Raw genomic sequence first — 24957 nt, forward strand, 5'->3', positions numbered from 1 at the left:
AGGAAAAAGACATTGACATGTCTATATTTGGGGCATATTCTACCAGAGGCGCCATGCTGTTAAAAGCCTTTTCTCTCGGCGGCTGCTTGAAAGATACCCTTAAGTACCTCAAGCTTTAAGTTTAAGACATTTTACTTTAAACCAGTAGTAGTAGTAGCATAACTTGTGGTCACCTAGTTTTAATCTGAGCCTCCGGTCCTGAATAGAATGTAATATTTTTAAGCTATAGTGAAGGAAAGTTTAAATCCTGTTGAGGATATGGAGGCGAGGATTATCCCTCCCAGTTATTCTGGTTCAGAATTCTGTCATTGACTTCAAAAGGGAGTTCACGATGGCAAGGATAAGTACATTGAATCTTACTCATCATTCTGGTGACAATGTTTTTGTTCCTGTTTTGACTAGATGTTAATTGTAGAGCTGATGAGTATCTCAATAGGTACAGGGTACACATGACTTAAACATTGTGTTGTTTTTCCTAGAATCCGAGCAGAAACAAGACTTTTAATCCTGTTGTAACCACTCTGAGAAAGGGGATGTGCTTTTTCTGGATGGATGATTATAAAGGGCCCCCTCTGTTGTTATTGGTGGACTATATTTAACCCTGAAAGACTAATGGGATATGTGGTCTTTTGTTAAATATTATACTAGTTGTTTCTATGGGCCACTGAGTCAAATAAACAGAAAGAGACATGCATAATCCTCGCTTCCATGTCCTTAATAATAGAACTGATGTTGTCCTTTGTGATAGCTAAGACATTTTACATTCAGTCTTTTCCAGCCCTGTACACAACCTAGAATTGTCACCTGCTGTTGCTTTTTATTCCTCAGTTTTACTTTGTTGCTCAAAGTTTCATTCACACTATATGAATGCACACATTTATATACCGGTTGAGGTTATGGCTGACTGGGCTATATAAATGTCACTGGATCCTTAGACTCTGCGTCCATATGTGTGCTGTATTTCTGATGTTGGAAATTCCAATCTGGAGAGTATCTCCCCAGTATCTGAGGGAATAAGTAAAATTAAGTTGAAGCCATTCGTATTCAGTTTGTCAGCCTGGGTACTGTACACGGTTGCTTTCTGATGTCTCTCCTAGGCTGTTTTTTTGAATTGTAAATGTGCTTGTGACTTTTGTTGAAATTTAAAATCTAATTCTCTTGTTTTTTGATTGAGCTGGGCATCATCCATTTTCACCCCAGCCCTACTTTCAGCCCCTGCTCTATCCTTGACACTGAACTTGCTTAAACATTGGTAAAGAATCTAGATTAGGGTGTTGTAGGCTATGTATACATGCAGAGTCAGCGCAAAAGAACATATGGACTCTGCTCTGGGTTTTCCAGACAATGGTAAAGCCTCAAGTAAAGTTTACCCAGATAGAATATCTTGTTGTGCAGCCTTAGGATGCGACGATTGCACAATGCACCAAGGCTGTCGATTCTTACCATTACCTCATTTATGTGTTTTTCCCAAAGCCCTGTTTACCTCTGGGCATCACTTGTTTGTGATCTTTTACTATAAAAACCTGTGTAACCAACATTCAGTGTGCTTCCTCCTTGAGTATCTCTATGGTGCTTACCATATGAGGCCCCATTCATGAATGCTAATAAATGAGCTTTGGTTTGTACTTCACTCTAGAGTCGATTCCTCCTTACTTGTTTAGAACCTGTGGACAAAGAGTGACCCCTGCACCAGTGGGTTTTTAATAATCCGCTTCCACACTTTGTGTCCATTTCCTAATGTACAACCCTTACCTTCAATGATGACAATAGGCTTTTCAAAAGCTATTCCATTTTCGTCCAGTTCTGAGGGGCTAAAGACTCACAGCAGTATCAGAATGACTAATGAATAAGGTGGATTTAATGTTGTCCATTTTCTGGACAAAATTATCTTTGATTGATTTTTTTCTTATTTTTTTATGTAGGTTTTGTGCAATGATAATGGCTATTGTAGATATTTTGTTTTACGCTTGCAATCTTGATTGTATTATCTTAGTTATTACGAAAATGCAGACTTGGAAGTTGTTTTCTGTGGGATATCTACATTGTTTTGTAAAGCAACATTTTAATACACATAAAACGTTTTTCTAGCTAAATCAATTTTGTTCATGGCACAGTTATTTTCTGATTGTGCTTCTTCTTCTGACAATCTTTTCTTTTACATTATTATATCTCGTTAAAGAGTAGACATTAATGTTTTTATGGCACTTATATGCAATCTCTTTTCCTTCATCAGAGCACGATTAATCCAGTGGATATATTATACCTCCCAAATCCTCTAGAACCATCACTTATAAGCACAATGCCTTCACAGACTGTCTTATCTGGAGGTAAGGAGTTTTGATGCCAATGTTTAGTAAATATTTATTCTTAAGTATTGGTGGATTACCTACATTTAGCCCAGTTTACCATAGATTATAATATCTTGTGTAGATTTCAAAGAGCACCTAAGGAATACCACACTAAGGGCCAGATGTAGGTAGGCGTTTACCGGGTGGTAACGGCCGAATTCGGCCGTTACCGACCGGTAAGAGCAATTTGACATGTAGGTCCCTGTATTTTACAGACTCGGTAAATTTACCGATAGGTAAATTTACCGAGTATGTAAAATACCGAGTCGGTATCATTACGGATTCCGGTAAATTGGTATGTAGGTGGGACTCTTCTGAGTCCCACAAGCAGTACAAAATCGGTATTTTACCATCAAATACTACTTGATGGTAAAATACCGTTTCTGGTGTGCATGCACATGTGTGCATGCACACCTATGCCATATGACAGGCAGACCTGCCCTTAGGGCAGGTATGCCTGCCACATGGCACCCGAGCCTCTTTTGGGGGTGCCAGAGGGTGTCAAAGTGACACCCCCTGCACCCTTGTGACAGTCGGTATTTTCCGATGTGGTAAATACCGACCGGTACATGCCCAATCAATCCTATGGGCTTCAAAGCCCATAGGAATGAATGGGCATTAACTGGTCGGTATTTCCCGCATCGGAAAATACCGACTGTTTCCGATTCGGTAATTGCACATCTGCATTTACCTACATCTCGGTACTTTTATTTTCCGACCTCTGAAATACCGAGTCGGTATGACTCGGTATTTAAGAGGTCGGAAAATAAAATGTACCTACATCTGGCCCTAAGCCTTTACTTATTTATTTTTGTGGTGGTATGTAGATCTCTGAAAAGAAAATTCTTTCTGACATACAAGTACATCATAGGTACTGTTGGAGCTGGTAGGGGTAGGCATGTCTTTTTCCTGATTAGACTGTGCCTGCCTCCCCTCAAAATCGGACACACAAGTCACAAAAGAAGCAGAGTACATCTATTTTTGGCATAGTTCTGCACACTGTGCTGGTTTCGTTTATGACTGCCTCAATGATCTTCAGCTCATGTAACATTGGCTTAAACTGCATAATCCTCTCCAGAAGGATCTTGAGGGTGTGGGTAAAGGGGGATGCTGCATTGTCAACAAGACCCTCACTTGAAGATTGTTGGATGAATTTAGCCAGGGGGAAAAAAGCTGATAGCATTGATCATTTAATCAGCTGTGTCCAACCCCAGTTACCAAACGCATACTTCCTCCCCCTTTCCAGCAACATCCGTCCTTTAATGCTCAGTTACATGGTTATTGACGTTGGGGGGGGAGGGGAGAGGGCTCGTATTCCATCTGAGAGCAGATAGGACATTTTATCAGTCATTTTGTTTTGTGTGTCTATTTTCAAGACGTACTATGGGGTACATCCAGGGCCTCCAACATTCTTTCCACTTTCCGTCCCACCCATATGAAAATCACAGGGTGGAGAGACCGAGGAATAGCTGGGACCACTCAACAGTGTGGTGAGCTGCAAGACTCCTTGTTTCCCTGCCCACAATGGAAAGAAATCGTAGGAAAGGGGGGGTCTTGGATTGCTTGTGTTTCGGTTCAGAGAGGGCCTGGGTGGCAGTATAGGCTGAAGGGTTATTATTGGAGCAGGACCAAGACTGATTTGCATATGGCTTGGTGTAATATGCGGTGGCATGGTGGGCAAAACAACAATGGGTTTCGTTGCTATCCTCCGCCATTGCCACAAGTTAGATTTATTGCAAGCATTCCTCCATACATGATGTCTGGGTCTGTGCAAGATGTGCATATCTGAAGGTGAGTGTTTGTTCACAGCATGCCTGCTACGGGCGTTTATCTCTGCAGGGGTGGTGGATATATTTGTTTATGTGTCTCTATAGAGGATGTGTATGTTTTCAGAGTATGTCTACAAGTGATGTATGTCAGTATACGAAAGGTTTGTGTCTGCAGGGTAGAAGTGTATCTTCAACATTGATGTGTGTCTATTTATGAGATTGTGAGTCATTGCAGTTGGTATGTGTGCAGTAGTGTTTCTAATACTCAGGGCTTTGTCAATGTCTAGGGTTGCTGTCTGCAGCATGGTTGTGTCTGTAGGATTTGCTTGGCTGTCCACATGGGGGGAATTCTCTACAGGCATGGGTAGAGCTTTCAGGCGTTTTTGTTCCTATCTGTGCGATTCTTATAAGCTTGTTCTACAAAACGATTGTCATTCCATTTCAAGTCACTATTGACCACTACATGAAGTTGGGGAGGTAAAAAAAAAACAAGCATTGACATTGCCAATATTTATCACCTTTAACAAGCGAGTGCCCCCACGTGCTGTCTTTACTAATGATTTTCAGTTCGACCCTGGGCAGTGCATGCACTGCCCTGTGAGGCATGCTATATTCAGCCATGGACTTGAAGCTCCGCCCATGTCCCGCCCATCTTTTCAGTTGGACTTTGTTACTGTCCTTTCTAAATCGTTACTTTTCATTCATGAATAGGCTTAGTAGTCCCTCCTTGGTGCCGCCTTGGCTTCATTTGTAACCTCCCATAAGGACTGGACTTTTTACTTGTGTTACACGGTCTGCTTTCTCTAGACTATGAGCTCTATTTTGTTCAATGATTTGGCCCTATTCCACCCACTATGTGCTTTCCCACAAGCAGCATGCCACCCGCTTTGTTTTAGTTACTAATGGCGGTCCAAATTAACTATAGGGGCTACACTCGGTCCGCTTTAAGCATAATGGCTGCGCATCTTTGTTTATTTAATTTGGCAGCGTGGTCTGCTTTAACTTTAGCGGGCACGCTACAAAACATTTACATTTTTTTTGTAGCGAAAGCCCCCATACCATGCTTTCACTTGCATAGTGGCTGCACCCCTTTCTATAGACCCTGCTGCCGTATTCAGGTTTCAGCGAGCCATGTCTAAAGAAATGGGTGTGCACAGCATTAAACTGAAAGCACAGCATTGGGCGCTTATACCCCACCAAAAAACATTTTTTTGTGAACACATTTTTTTATTTGGTAAAAACACCCCATGACGCGCTTTCACTTTAATGGTGGTCAAGCCCCTTTCTTTAGACGCAACTCACTGTAACCTGAATATGGCGAGCAGCGTCAAAGGAAAGGGGTGTGGCCACTATGAAGTGGTCTCGTATCTGCGAGAGCTTGGGCTATTGGCATTAGAAATAATGCCTTTTATATATTTGTGTTGGTTTTGTAAACACATAAATAAAAGGCATTGTCATTTACAATGCCAATAGCTTAAACTCTAGAAAATGCTAGACATATTGCATTGCAAGAGCTTGTTATATTCGTTTTTTCAAGGGCCCAATAGCTGCAAAGTGCTACTGTGTAGCTTGCTTTATGTCTTGCTCTCACAGACGCTTGATTTATAAAAAATAAAAAAAATGTATTGTCCTTACATTACCATCTGCGATGCTGAAACAGTAAAGTAAAAATAAAGCCAAAATTGCTCCTGGTGAATTCCTAGGCATGCATGTCCATGTGTCATGACACATGCACAGACAAAGGTCATCTTGTAAAGTTTTTTTCAACCATTAAAGATGACCAGCGAGTGTGCATGCATAATGATGACCTAAATGCATCGCGACAATTGCGCATCATGAGACATTTTTAGGTCTGGCTTAGAGAACGTTTTTGCAGCATCGCTATAATGGGTGACTATAACATGGTCACTCAGCCAACACAGAGAGATACTACAACATATGTACATACATAGAGGGGTTTCAGATCAGGGCCCTTCATCCATTGAACTGTTTAGGTGTGAATCACGTTTTCCTTCCATGCGCCATGGCGTACAGTATGGGACAAAAGGTCAGCCTACTTTAGCCATTGGCTCTTTCACCTTGAGTGCACTTAATTACCGGGGCCGGTGGACTAATACTTTGAAAATTTGTTTTTTTCTTTCCTTTCGTTATCTTTGTCTTATTTTTTATTTATTTTTATAGTTTTTCTTGTATATGTTTAAACTGTGAGTTCAGGTGACTACAATAAAAAAAAAAACAGTAGTACCTTTTGTTTAACCCAGTAAGAGTCATAATTTTCTGTTAAGTGCTTTGAAACAAAAAAAGGATTCTGGATTGAATGGGGACGTGGTCAAGGATTGAAGGGGGCGTGGTCAAGATGGCGGCCTAGACAGACCCGGGACCTCGAGGCTCCTCGCACCGGACTCCTTCTCCCAGCCAATTTGTGCATAATAGTCCCCAACTGTGCACAAAAATTGTCCGTAAGACAAGTGGGGCGCAGAGCTGTGTCTGGGAGTACCTTTGGAAGCACCACATCTCTGAGAGACCCCGCTACAACCCAGAGCACGGAACCGCGAAATGGCGCCCAGGCCGAGCGGACATTAGCATGGACTCGGTCGAGCACCGCCAGCAGTGACACCAACGCTTTCGCAGCAGCCTGATGCCCACCGACCCGACAACACTGAGTGGGCGGCGGCGGGGTAGCGAATCAGAGACCCGCCGAAGAGCATTCATCTCTCACCCGAGGGTTGTGGGACTCTCCAGGGCGACGGTGCGAAAATCGAGGCCGAGGCTGTCGGGCATGGGCGGGCGCCAGCCTCCCTAAAGGCGAAGGAGAGATCCCCACACAAGACTCCAGATGTGGCACACTTGAATCCACATAAAGTCTCCGAGACCATCTGCCACCAGCAGAGCTCCGCACATCAATGAGATCCAGACCTCGCTTGGTTGAGGGGTGAGGAGCGAGTGACAGGTAATGACCTGCGCCTAGGAACCAGCAAGATCTACTTGACACCCAGGGGAGCGGGGTAAGCACAACTTCACTGATTGAATTCCCCAGGAAAACGCTGTGCAGGGAAGACCGTGAAGGTGGCGACGGCGCACCCCAGGGGGCGCACTGCATAGCGGCGGTGGAGCCATATCAAAGGAGGGTTCAGTGGCCTAGGCGAGCAGGAGCTGAACAGCAGGGCACTAGTGTTACCACGGAGGGAGCGACTGGAGGGCCCCCATATGCGAGGATTGGGGCGTGACGCCCACAGCAACAGACCCACAGTAGGAGGTCCAAGACGAAGGGTGATTAAGACAGGGTGTACCTGCCTCTGGGTATCTCCGGAACGGAGTTGGGGAGCCCCTAGAGACCCGTTCAAGCGTAGATTAGGGGCTGAAACCCTCCCACGAGGTGCACACATGGTCCTCGCGGCGGGGGCACATCAGGATTCACGTGCGCACTAAATGCGCAAGGACAGAGGACTAGGCCTGATTCAGCAAGGCCCACCAGGGTACAACGAAGCAGGGACACCGCCACTGACGCTGGCATCAAGGGGGACAAGGGTGGCTAGGCAGTGAGAGGCACTGAAACAGCCACCACACGGCCAAATGCTGAGCCCACTGCAACACATGTATCCGATGGATCAATCTGGACCTCCGGGCCCCTACCACATGAGAGGGCCAGACCCAGGCGTCAAGAGCGTGCACCTGCAGCAGAACTGAACCCATCCGCCAACCAACCCATTGAAGTGCGCCCTAGGATATCTACGGGATCCCCAGGAATGAGCACATCTCTGGCACGAGTCAAAGCATGGTGAGAAACGCTAGGATCTGAGAGGGGGTTGAGTCCAGCAGTCGCTACAAACCAGGGCCTACAGTGAAATTTCCCCCGAGGTGCGGGCGAGCATCAGGAACTGATAACCAAGTTAGGGAGACCCACCATGTCCACAACGCGCAAGAAAGGGGATCGCTCACTGAAAGACATGCTTATTAAAGGCCCCAACGTGGGGGACAGAGGACGCCACTCCCTCCCCACCCCAAAGCAGCGAGCAGACCACGGGGAAGGGGAAGTGCTTTTTAACTCTCTCCGCGAGGACTATCAAATGCTCAAACAAGAGGTAGCGGGAGAAGTGAGGGAAATAAGTCACAAGGTGGACGGGCTGGGGGAGCGAGTAGCCACCATCGAGGACAATGATCACACTAGAAGCGAGGAGCTGGAACACCTACAGCAGGAACTCATCCGCCTCAAAGAACAACAGGTGGACCTAGAAGCGCATGCTGAAGACCTAGAGAACAGGTCAAGACGCAATAACATCCGCGTCCGTGGAGTCCCATTGAAAACAGAAGGAGCAGATATAACCCACTATCCTCGGCGAGGGCTCAGACTTCGATATACGCATCGATCGAGTGCACCGAGTGGGTCTGACGAGACGCGCACTGGTTCCTCCTCCAGACATCCTGGCCTTCCTACCAGACTTCCCACTGAAGGAGCTTATCCTCCGGAAGGCAAGATGGAAACAACCTCTCCAACATCAAGGACACTCAGTGGCACTCTTCCAGGATATGTCCTCCATCACTCTTCAAAGAAGAAAAGCTTTCAAAGAAGTGACCTCCTTCTTAACCACATCCGTGCGGTGCCGATTTACCCCAGGTGCTGGGCCCTAATGCAAATGGGTGTGGTCATGACGGAACGGTTCCGTCATGAGCACAGCGCGACCGATGCTCATGACGGAACCGAGCAACGAAGGGGTTAAGAGACAAAGGGATACCCTACTCCTGGGATCACCCCTTCCGATTGATCTTCAAGTGGAACGGTGCGCTGCATCAAATGAGATCTCGCCGAGAGACTTGTGTTCTCCTGGGCCTCGAACATCATGAACCAGATACCTCCCCGGACCGCTCCCAAAGATCGCCGAGAGCAGGATGGCAAAGAGTGGGCCGCAGACGCCTGCCCACAGCAGACTTGAAACCGGATCAAACAACTATGTCACAGGAACGTGCATCAGCCCTAGACGCGGTGACCAGAGACACCTCAACTCTTGAATGATTTGATCTGCAAATGGGGACACACACGCATTGACTCACAGATGGCTGGGGAGGGAGGTGACGGGGGCCGGGGTTGCTGGGCTTACACGCTCGTACAGGTAAACTCACCATATGCCTGCAACACAGGATGGCGGCCATTAGACTATGGTAATTTGTTGGGAATGTTCAGTTGGGGTTAGGGTGTTGGGGATAGGGTCACTAGGTAGAAGAGGGGTAAAAGAGATTCAGTTTGGAGAAGGTGATTAGGGGGCCAAGGAAAATAGGGAGGGAACCAGTGTGCCACCTGGAGGCTTAATAATCCCATTAAAAGACTAGCCATCTTATCATACCTAGAGAACTCCGGCGCCTCGATCTGTCTCTTGCAGGAAACTCATCTCCTGTCCAAGGACTGGCATAGAATGAGGTCCTGGGCATTCCCTCAATAGTTCTATTCCTCTACTAATGATAAGAAGGCGGGGGTAGCTATATTGTTTGCAAGGCACTTTCACGGCAAGGTGGGTGATAGAGTAGCGGAAATTAAAGGGAGGCTGTGGGCATACTGTATACGGGTAGGTGGTACTTCCATGGTCATAGGGTCCCTATATATCCGTAACTCGGGTTAAGAATCTTTTCTCAAGGGCTCCCTGTCGGAGACTCTTAAGTCCCCAAGAAAGATTCACCCTAGTGGGAGGCAGCATCAACCTGGTCATGGACCCGGTGACCAACAGATCAGGTCACCGTTTTGACTCTATGAAAGCAATATCGTCAGAGGGGAAGAACAGGATGACCCACAGAGGACTGGTGGATCTATGGCAGGAGGTGCACCCTCAGAGCACACACAACACATTCTACTCACATGTGCACGATACATATGCCGGCTAGACCACTTGATAGGATCCTCTGAGCTCAACACACTAGTCAGACCCCCCAGGATATAGCGGTATGGATTAGCAAATTTAATATGGAAATTTAGCGGCAATTTTGCGGCATTTTATGTGGCCATTTTTCCTACAACAAACACAGATATCTTAGTTTTTTTTAGTTATTTAACAACATGAAACTATGCATATTTGGTTTCTTTACAATGTAGATACTTTGTTTCCCTCGAGCATGTGATTCACATTTATGGGCTGCTGCAGTTTCACAGCAAATCTACAACTAGGAACGAATATTTCTTTCCTGTCCATATTTTATTGTATCTTGCTCCCCGTCCCATCCTTCCCCTTTTATTGCAACAATACCTCCTCACTGTTCAGGAGTTTTTTCCAGCTAGTACTATAGCCACTACGTCTAGTGCACTACGTGATTTTAACAAGGCAGCTCCCAGTCTACCAACACATGAGTTGGTGATCGCCCAATGCCTCTATACAATCTATTCCATTATGACGACAGCGGTTTTAGTCAGATTGTTGTAGCACTCACCATGCGTCTTCTCTTCGTTCCCCTCCCCCAAACACAGGCTCTTGTCACTGCCTTTAGTAGATTTACCAAAGTGCTGATATTCAAATTTGAGGCAAGTGTCCTAATTTTCATGTTTCAAATGTATTTCTTAGCAGTTCTACATCAATCTATCTCTGTGGCTGCAGCTACCAACCTACTGCAGGAAAACCTAGGGCTAGAATTGGCAAGGTGAGAGTTTATTACCCGGTTTATGCAGGTAAACTCATGTCAGGTCAGTTTGTGTCTTGCAATAGAGTTCGTGTCGGCACCCAATACTTGTGAAGTGAAAGCACTGATAAAGTAAACTCTGACTCCCTTCTCTGACTCCCTTCAATGTGCAGTACTAGCGTAAGACTGTTCGAATATGCCTCAGCAAAGTTGTGGGTGGGTGTTGTGTGCCCTTCACAGTCGCACGAGTGTGAGCAGAGTTGTGGCAGAGGTCCACCACGTGGATCTCATTGCTGAAGAAAACTGCATGACTGGGCTGGTTAAGTGTTCATCCAACTACGGCAATAGCAGCCTCCTGGGTGGGTTGGGGGGTGTTGGTCCACTAGCGACAGTAATGATGACTCCTTTGTCTACAGCTGAGTGCCAGGTTCTCAGGTTGCAGGAGAAATGCTGGATGGCAAGCGGGTACTTAAAAAGCTGTTGTCACTTCATGCAAATTGACAATTGACACATGAGCCATGCTGGAAGACACGGTGCATTTCACACTCCCAATAACAAATTTACTTCTTCAGGCTAGCAGGCCCCCCAGGATATAGCGGCTTTTGTAAAAATGCCGCGATTTCTACAAAAGTGCCGATTTCGCAGGCACTTTTGTTAAAATTGCAGCATTTTTACAAAAGTGCCGATTTCGCGACAAATCGCGAAATCCTGGAGGGTCTGACTAGTGGACGAAGTGGACATTAATCCTGCTGCACTCTCTGACCACGCCGCTGTGTTAGTGATTATAGCGGTCCCCTGGACTAAGACACCTGGGGGGAGGTGGCGACTGCGGGAGGCCCTACTACAAAGAAAGGGGGTGGCCCAACAGTTACACAAGAGCATCACTGACTACCTCGCAATCAACGACAAACCGGACCCACACTTGACCGCGGTGTTGGGAGCACTTAAAGCAGTGGTGCGAGGGGAACTGATAGCTATCTCGGCCGCAGAAGCCAGGGAGCGTAAAGAAAAGCGGGAATCACTCACAGCTAAGGTGGTCGAACTCGAGAGGGCACATAGCCGCACAGGAGCACCCAGGATATGGAGGCAATTGAAAGCTGCCAGGGCGCAACTAGCCGGCCTTGACCTCGACCGAGCCGAGTACGCTGCCCTATGGCTCAGACACACATACTATATGGGAGGTGATAAAACAGGCTTTTCCTCGCAATCAAGGTTAAAGCTCATGTATAACGGTCCAAAATCACAACACTCCACAACGCTCTGGGAGAGAAGCTGGGAAATGACGACCAGATAGCCGGGGCCTTTAGGGAATTTTATGCATCGCTCTGTAGCGAGGACTTGTCTATTGACAAAGATGGGGAGGCCTACTTAAGTCGGGCAGCGACGACAGCTCTCAACGCAGCTGGTGCCGCCTCACTGGATGGACCTATCAGGATAGAGGAGGTGGTTGGTGCAATCTCCTGCCTCAAACCCCTTCTCAGCCGCCTTTATTAAAAACCTTTTGCCCACTCCTAGCGCCGCTTCTAACCCTACTTTTTAATTCATTCCAGGGGCCCGGCTCAATACCTCCAGATAAGTTGGAGGCGGACATAATCGTACTGTCTAAGCCAGGAAAAGACGCCACCCACTGCGTCGCTTACAGACCGATCTCTCTCCTTAACCTAGACCTCAAACTTTTTCACAGGGGTCCTCGATGCTAGACTTGGACCACAACTACCTGGCATCATTGAACCAGATCAATCTGGCTTCATCCCAAGCAGACAGTGCAGCTATAACAATAAACGCCTCATGCCCCTTAATAGACCAGGCTCATTACACAGGGAAGGACGCCGTGCTGCTGTTGGTAGACGCCGAAAAGGCGTTCGATAGGGTGGACTGAGGTTTTCAAGATAAAAAGATGGCACACTTTGGCATTGTGATCGCTTTAGAGCATGGGTTGCAAGTTGCTATGACAAACCGAGGGCAACGATATGCGTTAATGGTATAGGCTCACGGCCTTTTGACAGTAGGCGAGGCACGAGGCAGGGATGCCCGGTATCGCCCCTCCTCTTTGCGCTCTACGTAGAACCCCTACCACAGAGGATTAGATATAACCCTGACATCGCAGGCATTCCCTTCAGGGGGAACAACATACAATTGGCTTATACGCAGACGACATCTTGGCTGCGATGCATAAGCCCAAACAATCAGTGCCTGCCTTCTTCGGGGAGCTGGATGCCTTTGGGAGAGTGTCAGGTTTCAAAATGAATAGGGGGAAATCAATGCCTCTACCTTTGAGTCGCAACGCACATAAGCTAAACGGCGCATCTCCAGACTACGGGGGCCTGCAACCCCATGCCTCTATCCCATACTTGGGGATGGTCCTAACCACGTCTACTGAACAGACAGTCGCTCTAAACTACATGAACCTCACCTCTCAAATACAGGGACACTTGAGGAGATCGCAGAAACAACCGCTATCACTGCTCGGCCGTGTCGCGGCGGTAAAGATGTTCATCCTACCCAAAATTCTCTACATCTTTCAAACCATCCCAGTAGGTCCTCCCTTGAGAACCATACGTAGGCTGTAAGAATCGGTCCAACAATTTATATGGGCTGCGAAAAGACCAAGGATGCGAAGAGACCTATCCCACTGACCTCCTGACGAGGGAGGGCTGGGTATTCCAAATCTTCTACGATACTTCCAAGCGGCGTAACTAAGATACCTGGTGGAGTGGAGCCGGCTCTTCCATGACATAGCTATGGCGCAATCATCACTTTGGAAGATACCCTTTCTGAGGCGATCTGACAGACCGTCCTACCTCAATAAATCCCCCATACAGTGATGCACGTGTGGGACACAGTAGCGGGTAAGAGGGGACTCACCACTTCCCCTTCACCGCTCATGCCTTAATTTGACAATCCTGAATTTACACTGTGGATAGAGAGGCGGGCGTTCTCACAGTGGCGTACGTCGAGTTGCAGGTTTGCGGGCCATTTATTCGACCTTGAAGGGTTCCTCCAGTTCTCCTTTTTACCACAGTTATACAACATTAAAGCCCCAAAACGATTTCAATACTTTCAAATTAGACATTGGTTGACACAGTCAGAGATACGTCCCTAGTAGGCAGAAAGCTGACTACCTATGATAAATGGCTAATTACCAAGCAATCAGACCAAAAGTTGATCACAGAACTCTACTAAATGATCTGTCCTCCTTTTCCTTCATGACCCTCGGCCAGTCCGAAACGCTGGGAAAGAGAGCTGGGGTGAGATCTCTCGGAAAAAGAATGGTAAGCTATATACTATAGAGCTAACCACACAACCAAGAACACTGCCAGCAGAGCAGCACCAGTTAGTCGCAACATATTGGTACTTGACACCAGTCAGATTAAACAGAGGCAACCCTAACTGCAGCCCAACTTGCTGGAGGGGTTTGGAGAAGAGGGCACACTGACCCACCTATTATGGGAGTGAAAGGAAGTGGAGGGATACTGGACTGCAGTCCTTAACGACATTGACAAACAATTTGAGACTGACATTCTGAGTTTCCCTGCTTATACACTCATAGGGCTGCCCAACGCACTCAAATTCCTACTAAAGTCAGTCAGAGGGAGACAGATGGGAATGGCTATGGGAGCGGCTGTTCAACATATCCTATCGCTTTGGGGTACACAAACTCACCCTACACACACAGGGTGGCTGCATAAACTATCATACATTGTTGGTATGGAGCGCATACAAGCTACTCTTATGCAATCTGCGGCCTCCTTCAACACTATCTGGCACCCTATATTATCCCTCCTGGCGATGGAATTCAACGAAATTACATGTCTGAAATATCTTCGCCTCCTGCGACTCATTGACACCAGAAGAAGCCTCTGAAAGATACACCTGGCAGTCCTCACAAATGATGTCCTACCTAAAACGGCAGGATCATGGCACACTGCTTCTGGGTGGGGCGGGGGCGCGGGGATGGGGCTGACAGGGCGGGGGATTATTTTCTGTTTTTTTCTTGGTTCCTCAGAAGTTGATAATTGGTTATCTAATGGGAGCCTCAGCCCCGTCTTACAACCATGGACACTCGCCATACCAATGAACTCTTATTGACCTGCAACGTTGTAAGGGGTAACGGTTGGAATTGGGGACAGCCTTCATTGTTCCTAAACGGGAGTATGTGAGACCTGTATTGTGTCTGCTTCGATGCCAAAAATTAAATAAAAAAGTTAAACAATAAAAGGGATTCTGTACCTGTTCCAAGTACACCTGTCTGCTCGGCGGCACCCGTACTAGTTTATTAAAATTAAGTGCTGGGGTTAATATTTTATTCAAATGCGAGGTTTTTTTGCAAGCATTTGACCACCATGTTTAGGCAGCAACATCTGATTTATTTGAATTTTATTTTTGTCCTAAGCTTGTAATAGAAAAAAATAACAAACATTGTTCCAGCTTGCCAATGCCAGACATATTGGATTTAATTCCTGTGGTTAAACAGTAGGCTGATATATCACATTCCACTTCGAAGTGTTTATTGCGAAATTCTGTGTTCACCGTTTTAAATCCTAGCTGGGATCATTCTGTTGCTTAATAACCATGTGGAAAACTACAAATTTAGCTTGTTAATGGAAGACTCTAATCAAAGTCTGAAAAGGGCAGATAATGTGATCTACTGCAGAGATCAGGATATGTTTTGGCTAACTATTTTGAGATTAGTGGGTGAATGCACCGACAGAATGATCACAACTGTTAATGTACATTGTGTAATGCACTTCTTACAACAATTTGTATGTCGCTTTGTGAGTATGACCTATTGTACAGTAGCGCACCCGCAGTTTCAGCTGTAGATCAGCAAAGTAATGAACTGACAAAGCACACTCCAAAAATGCACCAGTCACTACGGAGAGATCTAGATCATACGCAAACTCGTCTTAAGCTCACAATCTTGTTTTTACAGCAAGGTGCTTTTTGCATTAGCATTGTTGAAAAGTTTTCTTTGTGGGACAAGCACGTTTCTTTACTGGGCTAGTAGAGTATACCCATTCAACAAGTAGTTACCTAAAAAAAAGTCCAAGCCCTTTGAAACGAACAGTGCAGCGTAAACATTGATTTTGCCACAATTTACAGCTCTACTCAAGTATGAGTTAATTTCTCACGCTGACTACAATCACTATGAAAACCGAGTAGGTGCTGCAATACTTCGGGTGCTCATTACGACATTTTCTCGTTTAGTATTGCAGTTTTTAATTTTTGTCGTTGAGAAATACAATAAAGTAGTTAACACTTTTTTTTTTAATGTTTATTTTGCATTCAAAGAAAGTTACATACAAGGTCCTACAACCACAGGGTCCGGCCGCTAATCAACACAAAAGTATTCATATTATTCCACATCTCTTTAGCCGACATCCCTGAGGCCCGGCAGCGATTTAGGATGAGATTCGCAGCAACACAGGATAGAGTCATAATGGAGTATTATTTTGTTTTTTTTAAAAGGAATAAAAAAAAAGAACAAAAAAAAAGAACAAGTCTCAAGGCAAGAAGACATTGTATACGGAATCGTGTTCGTACGGGAGGGATCTCCAAGTGCAAAGTTGTATGAGCTGAAAGTTAATGAAGGGGATCAGGGGGGGGGCAGCGGGGAAGCCAAGAATGGGAACAAAAGTTAAACAAGACATGGAATGTCGGATCAGGGGGAAAGGGAGATGTCCAGATTGTCATCAAACGGGGATTTACATATGTTCCCGCGGTAGGCGTTCCACCGGCTCCAGACTTTAGTCCACGCCCCTGGTCTACCCCTAGCCAAATACACAGTCTTTTCTCTAAACATACACCAATCCATATTGACCTTCCATACCGACACGGTGAGCGGCCGCCGGGAACCACACAACTGTGCAATGTCTCTTTTGGCAATCATGTTCCCAAGGATCACCCATCGGGTCTGAGCGACACTACAATCCTTCGGTTCCCACACATTCAACAGACATCGTCGGGCTTCCGGCAACATCGCGACTCCGGTGGCACTCTCCATCACTGCATGCACACGGTTCCAAAATGCAGCCACCTCCGGGCACTCCCAAATATTATGGAGGAAGGTACCAATCACTCCACAACCACGCTTACATAGCCCATCAACAGAATAACCCATGGAAACTAAACAGGGACCGGTGACATACACACGGTGGAGAATTTTAAGTTGGACAAGGCGGAGACGGGCGGGAATAGCCACCTCCTTAGGTGAAGATAAGGCAGACTGCCAGTCTTCATCGTCCAGTTCCAGCTCATCCCCAGTCCAGACCTCTCTGAGGTGTACAAGAAGGTCCGCCCGATTATTGATAAACTTCCTGTATATTAATGAGATCGTGCTATCAGGCACGTGACCATAGAGCACACTATCTTCCAGCGGGAGGATTCAGGGATATTGACACCTGCAGTGAAGACAGATGTCAAGGCATGGCGGACCTGTGCGTATGAAAAATTTCCTGTCACTCAAATCATACTCCTTCTGCAACGTTTCAAAAGTCTTAACTGCACCCTTGGCCCAGAGGTCGCCCACCCTGCTAATACCAATCATGTCCCATTTCTCAAAACCTTTCGTTGTCCAGAGGCATCCCAATCTCTCAGACACATACAAAGGAGTTGCACGTGTCAGTCGATCCTTCCAACCCCGGGCCGCATTCGCATCACACCAGACTCGTACAGCTATCTTAGTGGGACCTGTTAAATTCCTCCCTGCCACCCTAGAGTAGAGCACTATGTTATAATTCCCACCCGGCAACTGAAGCTTATCCATCTCAAATGCAGGATTTGGGCTGGGTGCATACGTTGCATGGTTAATCGCGCTCAACTGAGAGGCACAATAATACCGCCTGATGTCCGGGAGTGCCATGCTCCCGTCATACCAGGAGAGGGTTAGCTTAGCGAGAGCCATTCTCGCACGCCCGTCCCTGACAAGCCGCCTCTGCAAGCTCTCCATCTCCCGGAAATAGTCAGCAGGGATAATGTCGAATGAATTCTGGAGCCCATACAAAAACCGTGGCAGGGACATCATTTTAAAAAGTGCAGCACGACCGAGCGGCGACATTGGTAATCTACGCCAGCCAACGCTATCAAGTTTCAGTCTCTGGAGAGGAGGAAGCAAATTGCGTTCATAGCGAACAGCGGGGTCTAATGATATAAATATCCCCAAATATTTGAATCCCGTCTGCGAGACCTGGAAGGGGAATCTACGGGGCAAAGGGGGGAGACCACCAGAAATGACATAGACACAGGATTTAGTCCAATTTATGACTAAACCTGAATTCTTGCTGAATGAAGTAAGGACATCGAACAAAACATTAAGCGAGGTAAGATACAATAAGATGTCGTCAGCGTAAAGCGAGATCCGGTCTTCAAAATCTGGGGTCCACTGGATGCCCTTTATCAAAAGCTCCCATCGGAGCCAAGCAGCCAGAGGCTCCAAGGCGAGCGCAAAAATAAGGGGCGACAACGGGCAGCCCTGTCTCGTACCCCTCCCAAGAGTGAAAGAATCAAATACTCGGCCATTAACGACCACCTGTGCCAGCTGTTCCTCATATAGAAGTTTTACCCACCCGATAAATTCAGAACCGAAACCAAATTTCTCTAGGGCGGCCCAAAGATACGGCCATTCTATAGTATCAAAGGCCATCGTGGCATCCAAGGAAGCCAAAATGGCCGGCTCATGGATAGACTCCGCCCTCGCGAGAACGCCATGCAAACGCCGCAAGTTGAGTGCGGTGTTGCGATGTGGGATAAAACCAGATTGATCCGGGTGGATCAGGTCACCAATCACAGTGATCAGCCTATTAGGTAACACTTGAGCTAGGATTTTAGGTTCGGCGTTCAACAATGAGATGGGCCTGTAGGAAGCGCAGCGATCCCGAGGCTTCCCCTCCTTAGGAATAACCACAATCGTAGCTAAACGCTGATCACAAGGGAGAGAGGCAAGGTCTCGCGACTCCAGGAACATATCTCGGAGATACGGTGCAACTTTATCAGGGCGCAATTTGTATAGTTCGATGGGTAGACCATTGGGGCCCTGGCCTTGCCAGAGCGCACAGAGCGGATGGCGATTGCAATCTCCTCAGCAGACAGTGGAGCATCCATTAGGTCTCGGTCGGCCTCTGATAGGCGCGGTAGTTCAATATAGCGTAGCAACAAATGAGTGTCTTCCTCAGCACTATCAGAGACCGGAGAATACACTGTAAAGTAGTCCACGAAACACCCCACTATCTCACTCGGATCAGTCACACACACTCCATCCAGTTTCTGAATCACAGGAACCACACGATTAGCCCTTTCTTTCTTATCAAGCCACGCAATCAATTTACTAGCCTTGTCCCCAACATCATACAATCTGCCCTGCTGCTCCCTGTGCATCATTTTGGCAGCACCCGTAACCAGGGATTTGTAGTCCAGCTGTTTCAGACCAAGGGCGTGGAGTTTGGCATGAGTAACGCCTGAATCCAAGTCACTCTCAAGCTCAACTATTTCTGTCTCAAGACAAACAATATCTTGATTTTTGGTTTTCTTAGCATCAGCAATTAAAGATAGGGCCTGTCCACGAATGACCGTCTTAAGGCCTTCCACAGTGACACAGATGTGGACACAGACCCCTCATTTTCGAGAAAGTATTGATCCAGAGACTTCACCAAACCAGCACGGGTCTTAGGGTTACGTAAATACCAGGGGTTTATGGGGCGACTCGTCCCGCTCCACACACTCTACTATCCATACAGAGCCACAATGGGGAATGGTCTGAAATGCCCCGGGCAAGGTGTCTGGTCTCTCTGACAGAAGGGGACTGCGCTGCAGTTATCGGAATGTAATCAAGTCTGGAAAGACTTCTATGGGCCCCAGAATGGAAAGTGTATTGTATCTGCTCTGGATGCATCAACCTCCAGCAGTCCACCAGACCGAAAGTCTCCAAAAACCCACTCAGCCATGATTGAGAGTTTATTTAACAACAAGGGGTGGTGATGGACAGAGTTTCTGAATTAAGCAGAATACTCTCACCCAGTCAAGAGATCAGGGCTAGATCCAACACCGTTTTTTAGCTCACTGCCCCATCCCAGAACCTGGCTATATGCAAATGAGTCTGTTCCTGTCACAGTGCATGATGGGAACAGGGCAAACCAAACTACCAAGCCAATTCTTTCACTGAGAAGGAAACAAGCTTCGGGGGACCGGTTTCTGGCATTTCAGCCGTCGTCGGCCCGGCTTGCTTGAATCCTGATGGTGCAATGAGCAAGGGACTCACATCTGAGTATACCCTTCCACGCTTAGGGTGGAAAAAATATTTAACAACCCCCTTTTCTGAATCGTTTTGTCCACCACAAGCGTGGAAGGGTATGCTCAGACATGAGTCCCTTGCTCACTGCACCATCAGGATTCAAGCAAGCCGGGCCGAAGACGGCTGTAATGCCAGAAACTTGTTTCCTTTCCAGTAAAAGAATTGGCTTGGTAGTTTGGTCTGCTCTGTTCCCATGATGCACTGGGCCAGGGACAGACTAATTTGCATGTAGCCAGGTTCTGAGCTGGGATGGTGCAGTGAGCTAAAAAACGGTGATGGATCAAGCCCTGATCTCTTGACTGGGTAGGAGTGTTCTGCTTAATTCAGATACTCTGTCCATCACCACCCCCTTTTCTGAATGATTGAGAGTTGGCAAGATCTCTGGGGGGTAGCGATCTACATTGCCAGAAACAACAGAATTAAAATCCCCACCCATAGCCAGGGTAACTTCGGGGAGTCCCAGCACCACTCGCCCAATATCTGAAAAAGTAGAAGTCTGTAGACCCGGTGGAACATATACTGTGATCAGCGAAGCAGTCCTGCCCTCTCATCTACCAGTGAGGGCGGCGTATCGCCCTCTGTCATGGAAGATTACGTCATCTACCTCCAAGGGGAGAGAGGACCGAACAGAATGCCAACGCCCCTAGAACCAGTGGTGAATCCAGAATGTGCAACAAGACGGTACCCCCACCTGTTCATGGCGTGACACGTATTCACCACCAGATGCGTTTCCTGTAGAAAAACGACATCGGGGGACAGGCGACGCAGAAATTGTAACACCACTCACCGTTTTATTCTATCACCCAACCCGTTGACATTCCAAGATATTAGCCTCAACCCACTACCCCCCATCCCAGCAAGAAATGTGGAACCCACCCCACAACGAACACAGTAGCCAGATCACAAAAAAGAACGATACAATGCCTTAAGAAAAATGAACAAACCCCCCCAAACACTCCCCCCCACCCCCAACTACAACTCCCCCCACCCTGCACCCCTGCATTAGACTAAAAAGCCACCCCAACTTGCAGTGTGCCTGTCGCCCTACCATTACACTAATCTACAAAAAGAACCCTGGAGGAGGAAAGAGACTCGTTCCACCCGCCACCCTCGGGTATACTACAATGAGGTACAACAATATTAAAATAATCAAACCCAGCTGTGAAAAGTCAAGTATTCGGAAATCAGGAACCACATCGTCACTTCTGTCTGGCTCGCCACCCTCGGCGCCACCAGGGTGCTCAGTTCGATCGCTCCGGGCAGGCAGAGAATCCAGCCAGTCACTCACACTTTCAGGACGGTCAAAGAAAAAAGTCCGGTCCTCATACTCAACAAGGAGTCTGGTAGGAAACAACATGGCATATTTCAGGCCCAAGTCTCAGAGTCTTCGCTTCACACCCTGAACGCCCATCCTTTGCCTCTGGACAAGCTGAGTGAAGTCCGGATAAAAGCTTACTGTAGTGTTTTCAAATTTTACCGGGCCGCTCACCCTCGAGGCCTGCAGGATAGCATCCCGGTCTCTAAAATGAAAGAGCTTGGCAATGATAGGCCTCGGAGGGGCGCCCGGCCGCGGTTTTCCACCGGGCACACGGTGGGCACGTTCCACGGCAAAGAATTTGCTCAGTCCTGTAGGAGCAAGGCAATTTAGAACGAGGTCTTCCACCAGGAGGTCCGTTGAAGGATTTTCGGGATTTTCAGGAACACCAATAACGCGAATGTTGTTGCGTCTTGCCCTATTTTCAAAATCCTCCAGTCGATGAGACATGAGGTTGTTGGATGATTTGAGGTTGCCAATTTCCGATTGTAGTTCCGACACATCGGCCGTGAGGCTAGAAGTCTTCAAATCCAACGATTTCACTTTCTCGTTGGTTTTAGACAGATCGGCTCTGATCAAGGTGACATCGATGGCAACGGTGTCGATTTTATGAGCCAGAGCTTCATATTGCTGGCCGATGGTAGCCTTCATGTTGGCAATGGCGCTCATGATGTCTTGGAGAGACAGTTCGATCGGTACAGCCAGGTCATCCTTGGCGTCATCCGGAGTGCGGCTGGCGCCACCAAGGGATCCTTTAGATTGGGTATAACGATCCATGATATTAGTTTGGACCGGCCCCCCACGAATAGGCCCCTTGGTTTTCCGCCTCTCGGTGTCGGCCCTGGCTGCCATACTGGAAGATGCGCCCTGAAGGGGCTCGTGAGACCTGGTGAAAATGGCCGCACAGAGGCAAGTCACCAAAAGTCTACAAGAGTAGGCTCGCGTGGCCAAGATGATAATGCAGTTCGACACAGAAGCGTTGAGAACCGAAAGCATACATTGATGAGGCAGAGTCGGACCGGACCTCCGACAACACGGAACAGTTGTGCTATCTGATAGTGCCAGGACCCAAAAACGAAACAAAGTCGATGTTGTTCAACTTCGTCCAGGCGTGCCAGCTTGCCAAGCCCCCGGCTTCACCGCAAGGTAGGCCTCAAAAGTTCAGATCGACGTAACTGCAGTTCCCGAAGTCCAAATCAAATTCTTGAAAGAGCAAAGATATCAGCCAGGGTTCATCTTCAGTAACCCATCACAGAAATCAGGATAACGTCAGGATATTTAGCGAAGAGCGGCGAGGGTCCCGGGAGCCCTGTGCTCAATCGGCCATCTCGGATGCTCGCGTAGCTCCTCCTCCAGATAACACTTTTGTACAAAAAATTAAGGCGAAAGAAAAAAGTAGCTTTGCTCGTTCCATTACAACCTCAGAGCACAAACAAATTCTCCTAAATATGAAGGCCAAAAACATAGTTTTTAAGGGTGCACAAGAAGACAATAAGTTAACGTACTTTAGTGATCAAAATAGTACTGTTTAGAAAAGCTGTTTGACAAGGTTCCGAAATATCTTAATGGTGAATGAATGAAGACACAATAACGGGCCTGTATTATGTAAAGTTGCACCATGTAAACATGATGATGCAACTTTATCATGATTTATAAATTATGCAGAGCAACAAATAGCTGTTTATTTATTAATTTACTGTGTTTTACATACTGCCAAATACATGATATTGTGGCAACTTAAAACACTTTGTGGAAAATATTCGATCTACAGCTGTAATTGTGCATTTCTGTGCCCAAGTGGGAATTTAATCTGCATATCGACAGAGCCATTGGGATTATAAAAGTGCGGCCCCAGCGTTTTCCCACATTAAGAACGTACTGCATTTGCCAGGTAATCCCTCATTTACTGCATAGATTGTAGATTTTACTAAAAATGTGTTCGAGGCCTACGAGCTGCAGATTATACACTGTGCATAGATCGCCACCTAGTGTTGGGCCCAGATGTTTGAAGTTTGTTTTTGCCCTGGAAAGTTGTTTGGAAGTCATGAGATAGGTGACTCCTCCTTTGGACGACATTGCGCATGGGCATCGCCTCCATCCTCCGATTGTTTTTTTCCACCATTGTGCACGGATGTGTTTCCTGCGCTCTGGTTTGGAACCGAATTTCCTTCGGGTCGCAATCCTCACCCAGTTCGACGGTATTGTTTCGATCTCGCTCCCGATCGACGCGATTCTTCACCACTTCGAAGTCTTCGATTCCGGTCGTCGGCGAAGGCCTTCGGGCCTACCTGTGTCTTACTCTCTGGCTCATGGAAAGGACGCCATTCAAGAAGTGTCCTCGATGTGGGTCGAAGTTTCTCCACGTAGATCTACATGAGGTGTGCAACCTTTGCCTCTCACCGGAGCACGAGGCCAAAGACTGTTCCGCTTGTGCCTCTTTCCGCTCCAAAAAGATGATTCGGGACCCACGAGCTCAAAGAACTAGGGCTCACTCGTCAGCTTCGATCCCTGACAACATCTTCGAAGACTGCGTCAACGTGCCAGAACACCAGCGGGCCGAAGAAAGTGCCAGCTCCTCTGATGCCGAAGACTCCCACATCGAGGACATCACTCCAGCTCAACGGGTCGTAACTAAGACCGTCGACTCCAACCCTTTCTCGACACCCTCAAAAAAAGGCTTCGGTCACGCCCTCACGTTCGGGGCCTGGTGCACACCGAGAGACTGCTTCCCACACCCCGCCTTCCAGCCCGGCAAAGAAGCCTACTAAGTCTTCAGGCGGCTTTGGCTCGAGTCAGCCTATTCCTGGTGTTGATCCCATACCGACACCAACGGAAGAAGCCATTTTCCTCAACCACGCCGATCGCTGCTCCGATACCTAAGCACTCAGCGCCAAAGACCCATATCGGCTCATCGATGCTAAAACCGCACTCAGAGCTGAGTAAAAAAACGTCTAAAGGTCCCGACTCGCACGCTTCGGAGCCGAAAAACATCTGGAACCGAAAAAACATGTTCCAGTAAAAGACATTTCCAAAGTTCATACTTCTAAGCCCAAAGACCCTAGACCAGCTACCGAGTCGATGCCGAAAAAACCTCTGGAACCAAAAACTTTGACTCTGAAGGATCTGCCCTACACAGAAGAACTTTTTACACCTGATCCTGCTAAAAAAAACTCTTGTAAAGGATCCTAAGACTGGCCAACGAGCTCTTAGCAACAAGAAGAGACCACTAGAGGCGCCTGCACCTCCTCCTCCTCCTCCTCCAAAGAAGAGAGACATTTCAACCTCTCCATTAAGGGTCCCTTCTCCACCACCTCCCCATACTATTCCTCCTCCACCACATCATTCGCCTACACCATCCACTAATCCAGATGATGATGTAGATACAGACTCGGATGACACAGGTGGGGGTGCACATGACCCAGCAGGGACCAATAATCCCCCTCAGTCACATAATCCGTGGGATGATTATAACACCCCTGATGTGCTTTACGTCCCACAAGACGTATATCTAGGCTGTGGGGTTTTAGGTTTAAACCTATAATAACTGATACAACCCCACTGAAAGAAAAATAGCCCTCACCAGTGAAAACATATAAACACTGAAAAAACACCTGGACAACCACAAACTAAATGCCATTCAAA

General features: G+C 47.2%; 1 protein-coding gene across 8 annotated transcripts in view; it reads left to right on the top strand.

The window, feature by feature from the left end:
• OSBPL9 (oxysterol binding protein like 9) overlaps nucleotides 1-24957 on the top strand; it is a 1205712-nt gene that overhangs the window by 582279 nt on the left and 598476 nt on the right. For all 8 annotated transcript variants that reach the window (XM_086952425.1, XM_086952427.1, XM_086952426.1 and 5 more), the window contains one exon: nucleotides 2234-2327. In XM_086952425.1, the coding sequence (XP_086808551.1) occupies nucleotides 2234-2327 (94 nt within the window). The remainder of the gene's footprint in view (nucleotides 1-2233; nucleotides 2328-24957) is intronic.

This window comes from Lissotriton vulgaris, chromosome 1_1 (genome assembly GCF_964263255.1).
Source record: "Lissotriton vulgaris chromosome 1_1, aLisVul1.2, whole genome shotgun sequence".
Classification (NCBI taxonomy): Eukaryota; Metazoa; Chordata; class Amphibia; order Caudata; family Salamandridae; genus Lissotriton; species Lissotriton vulgaris.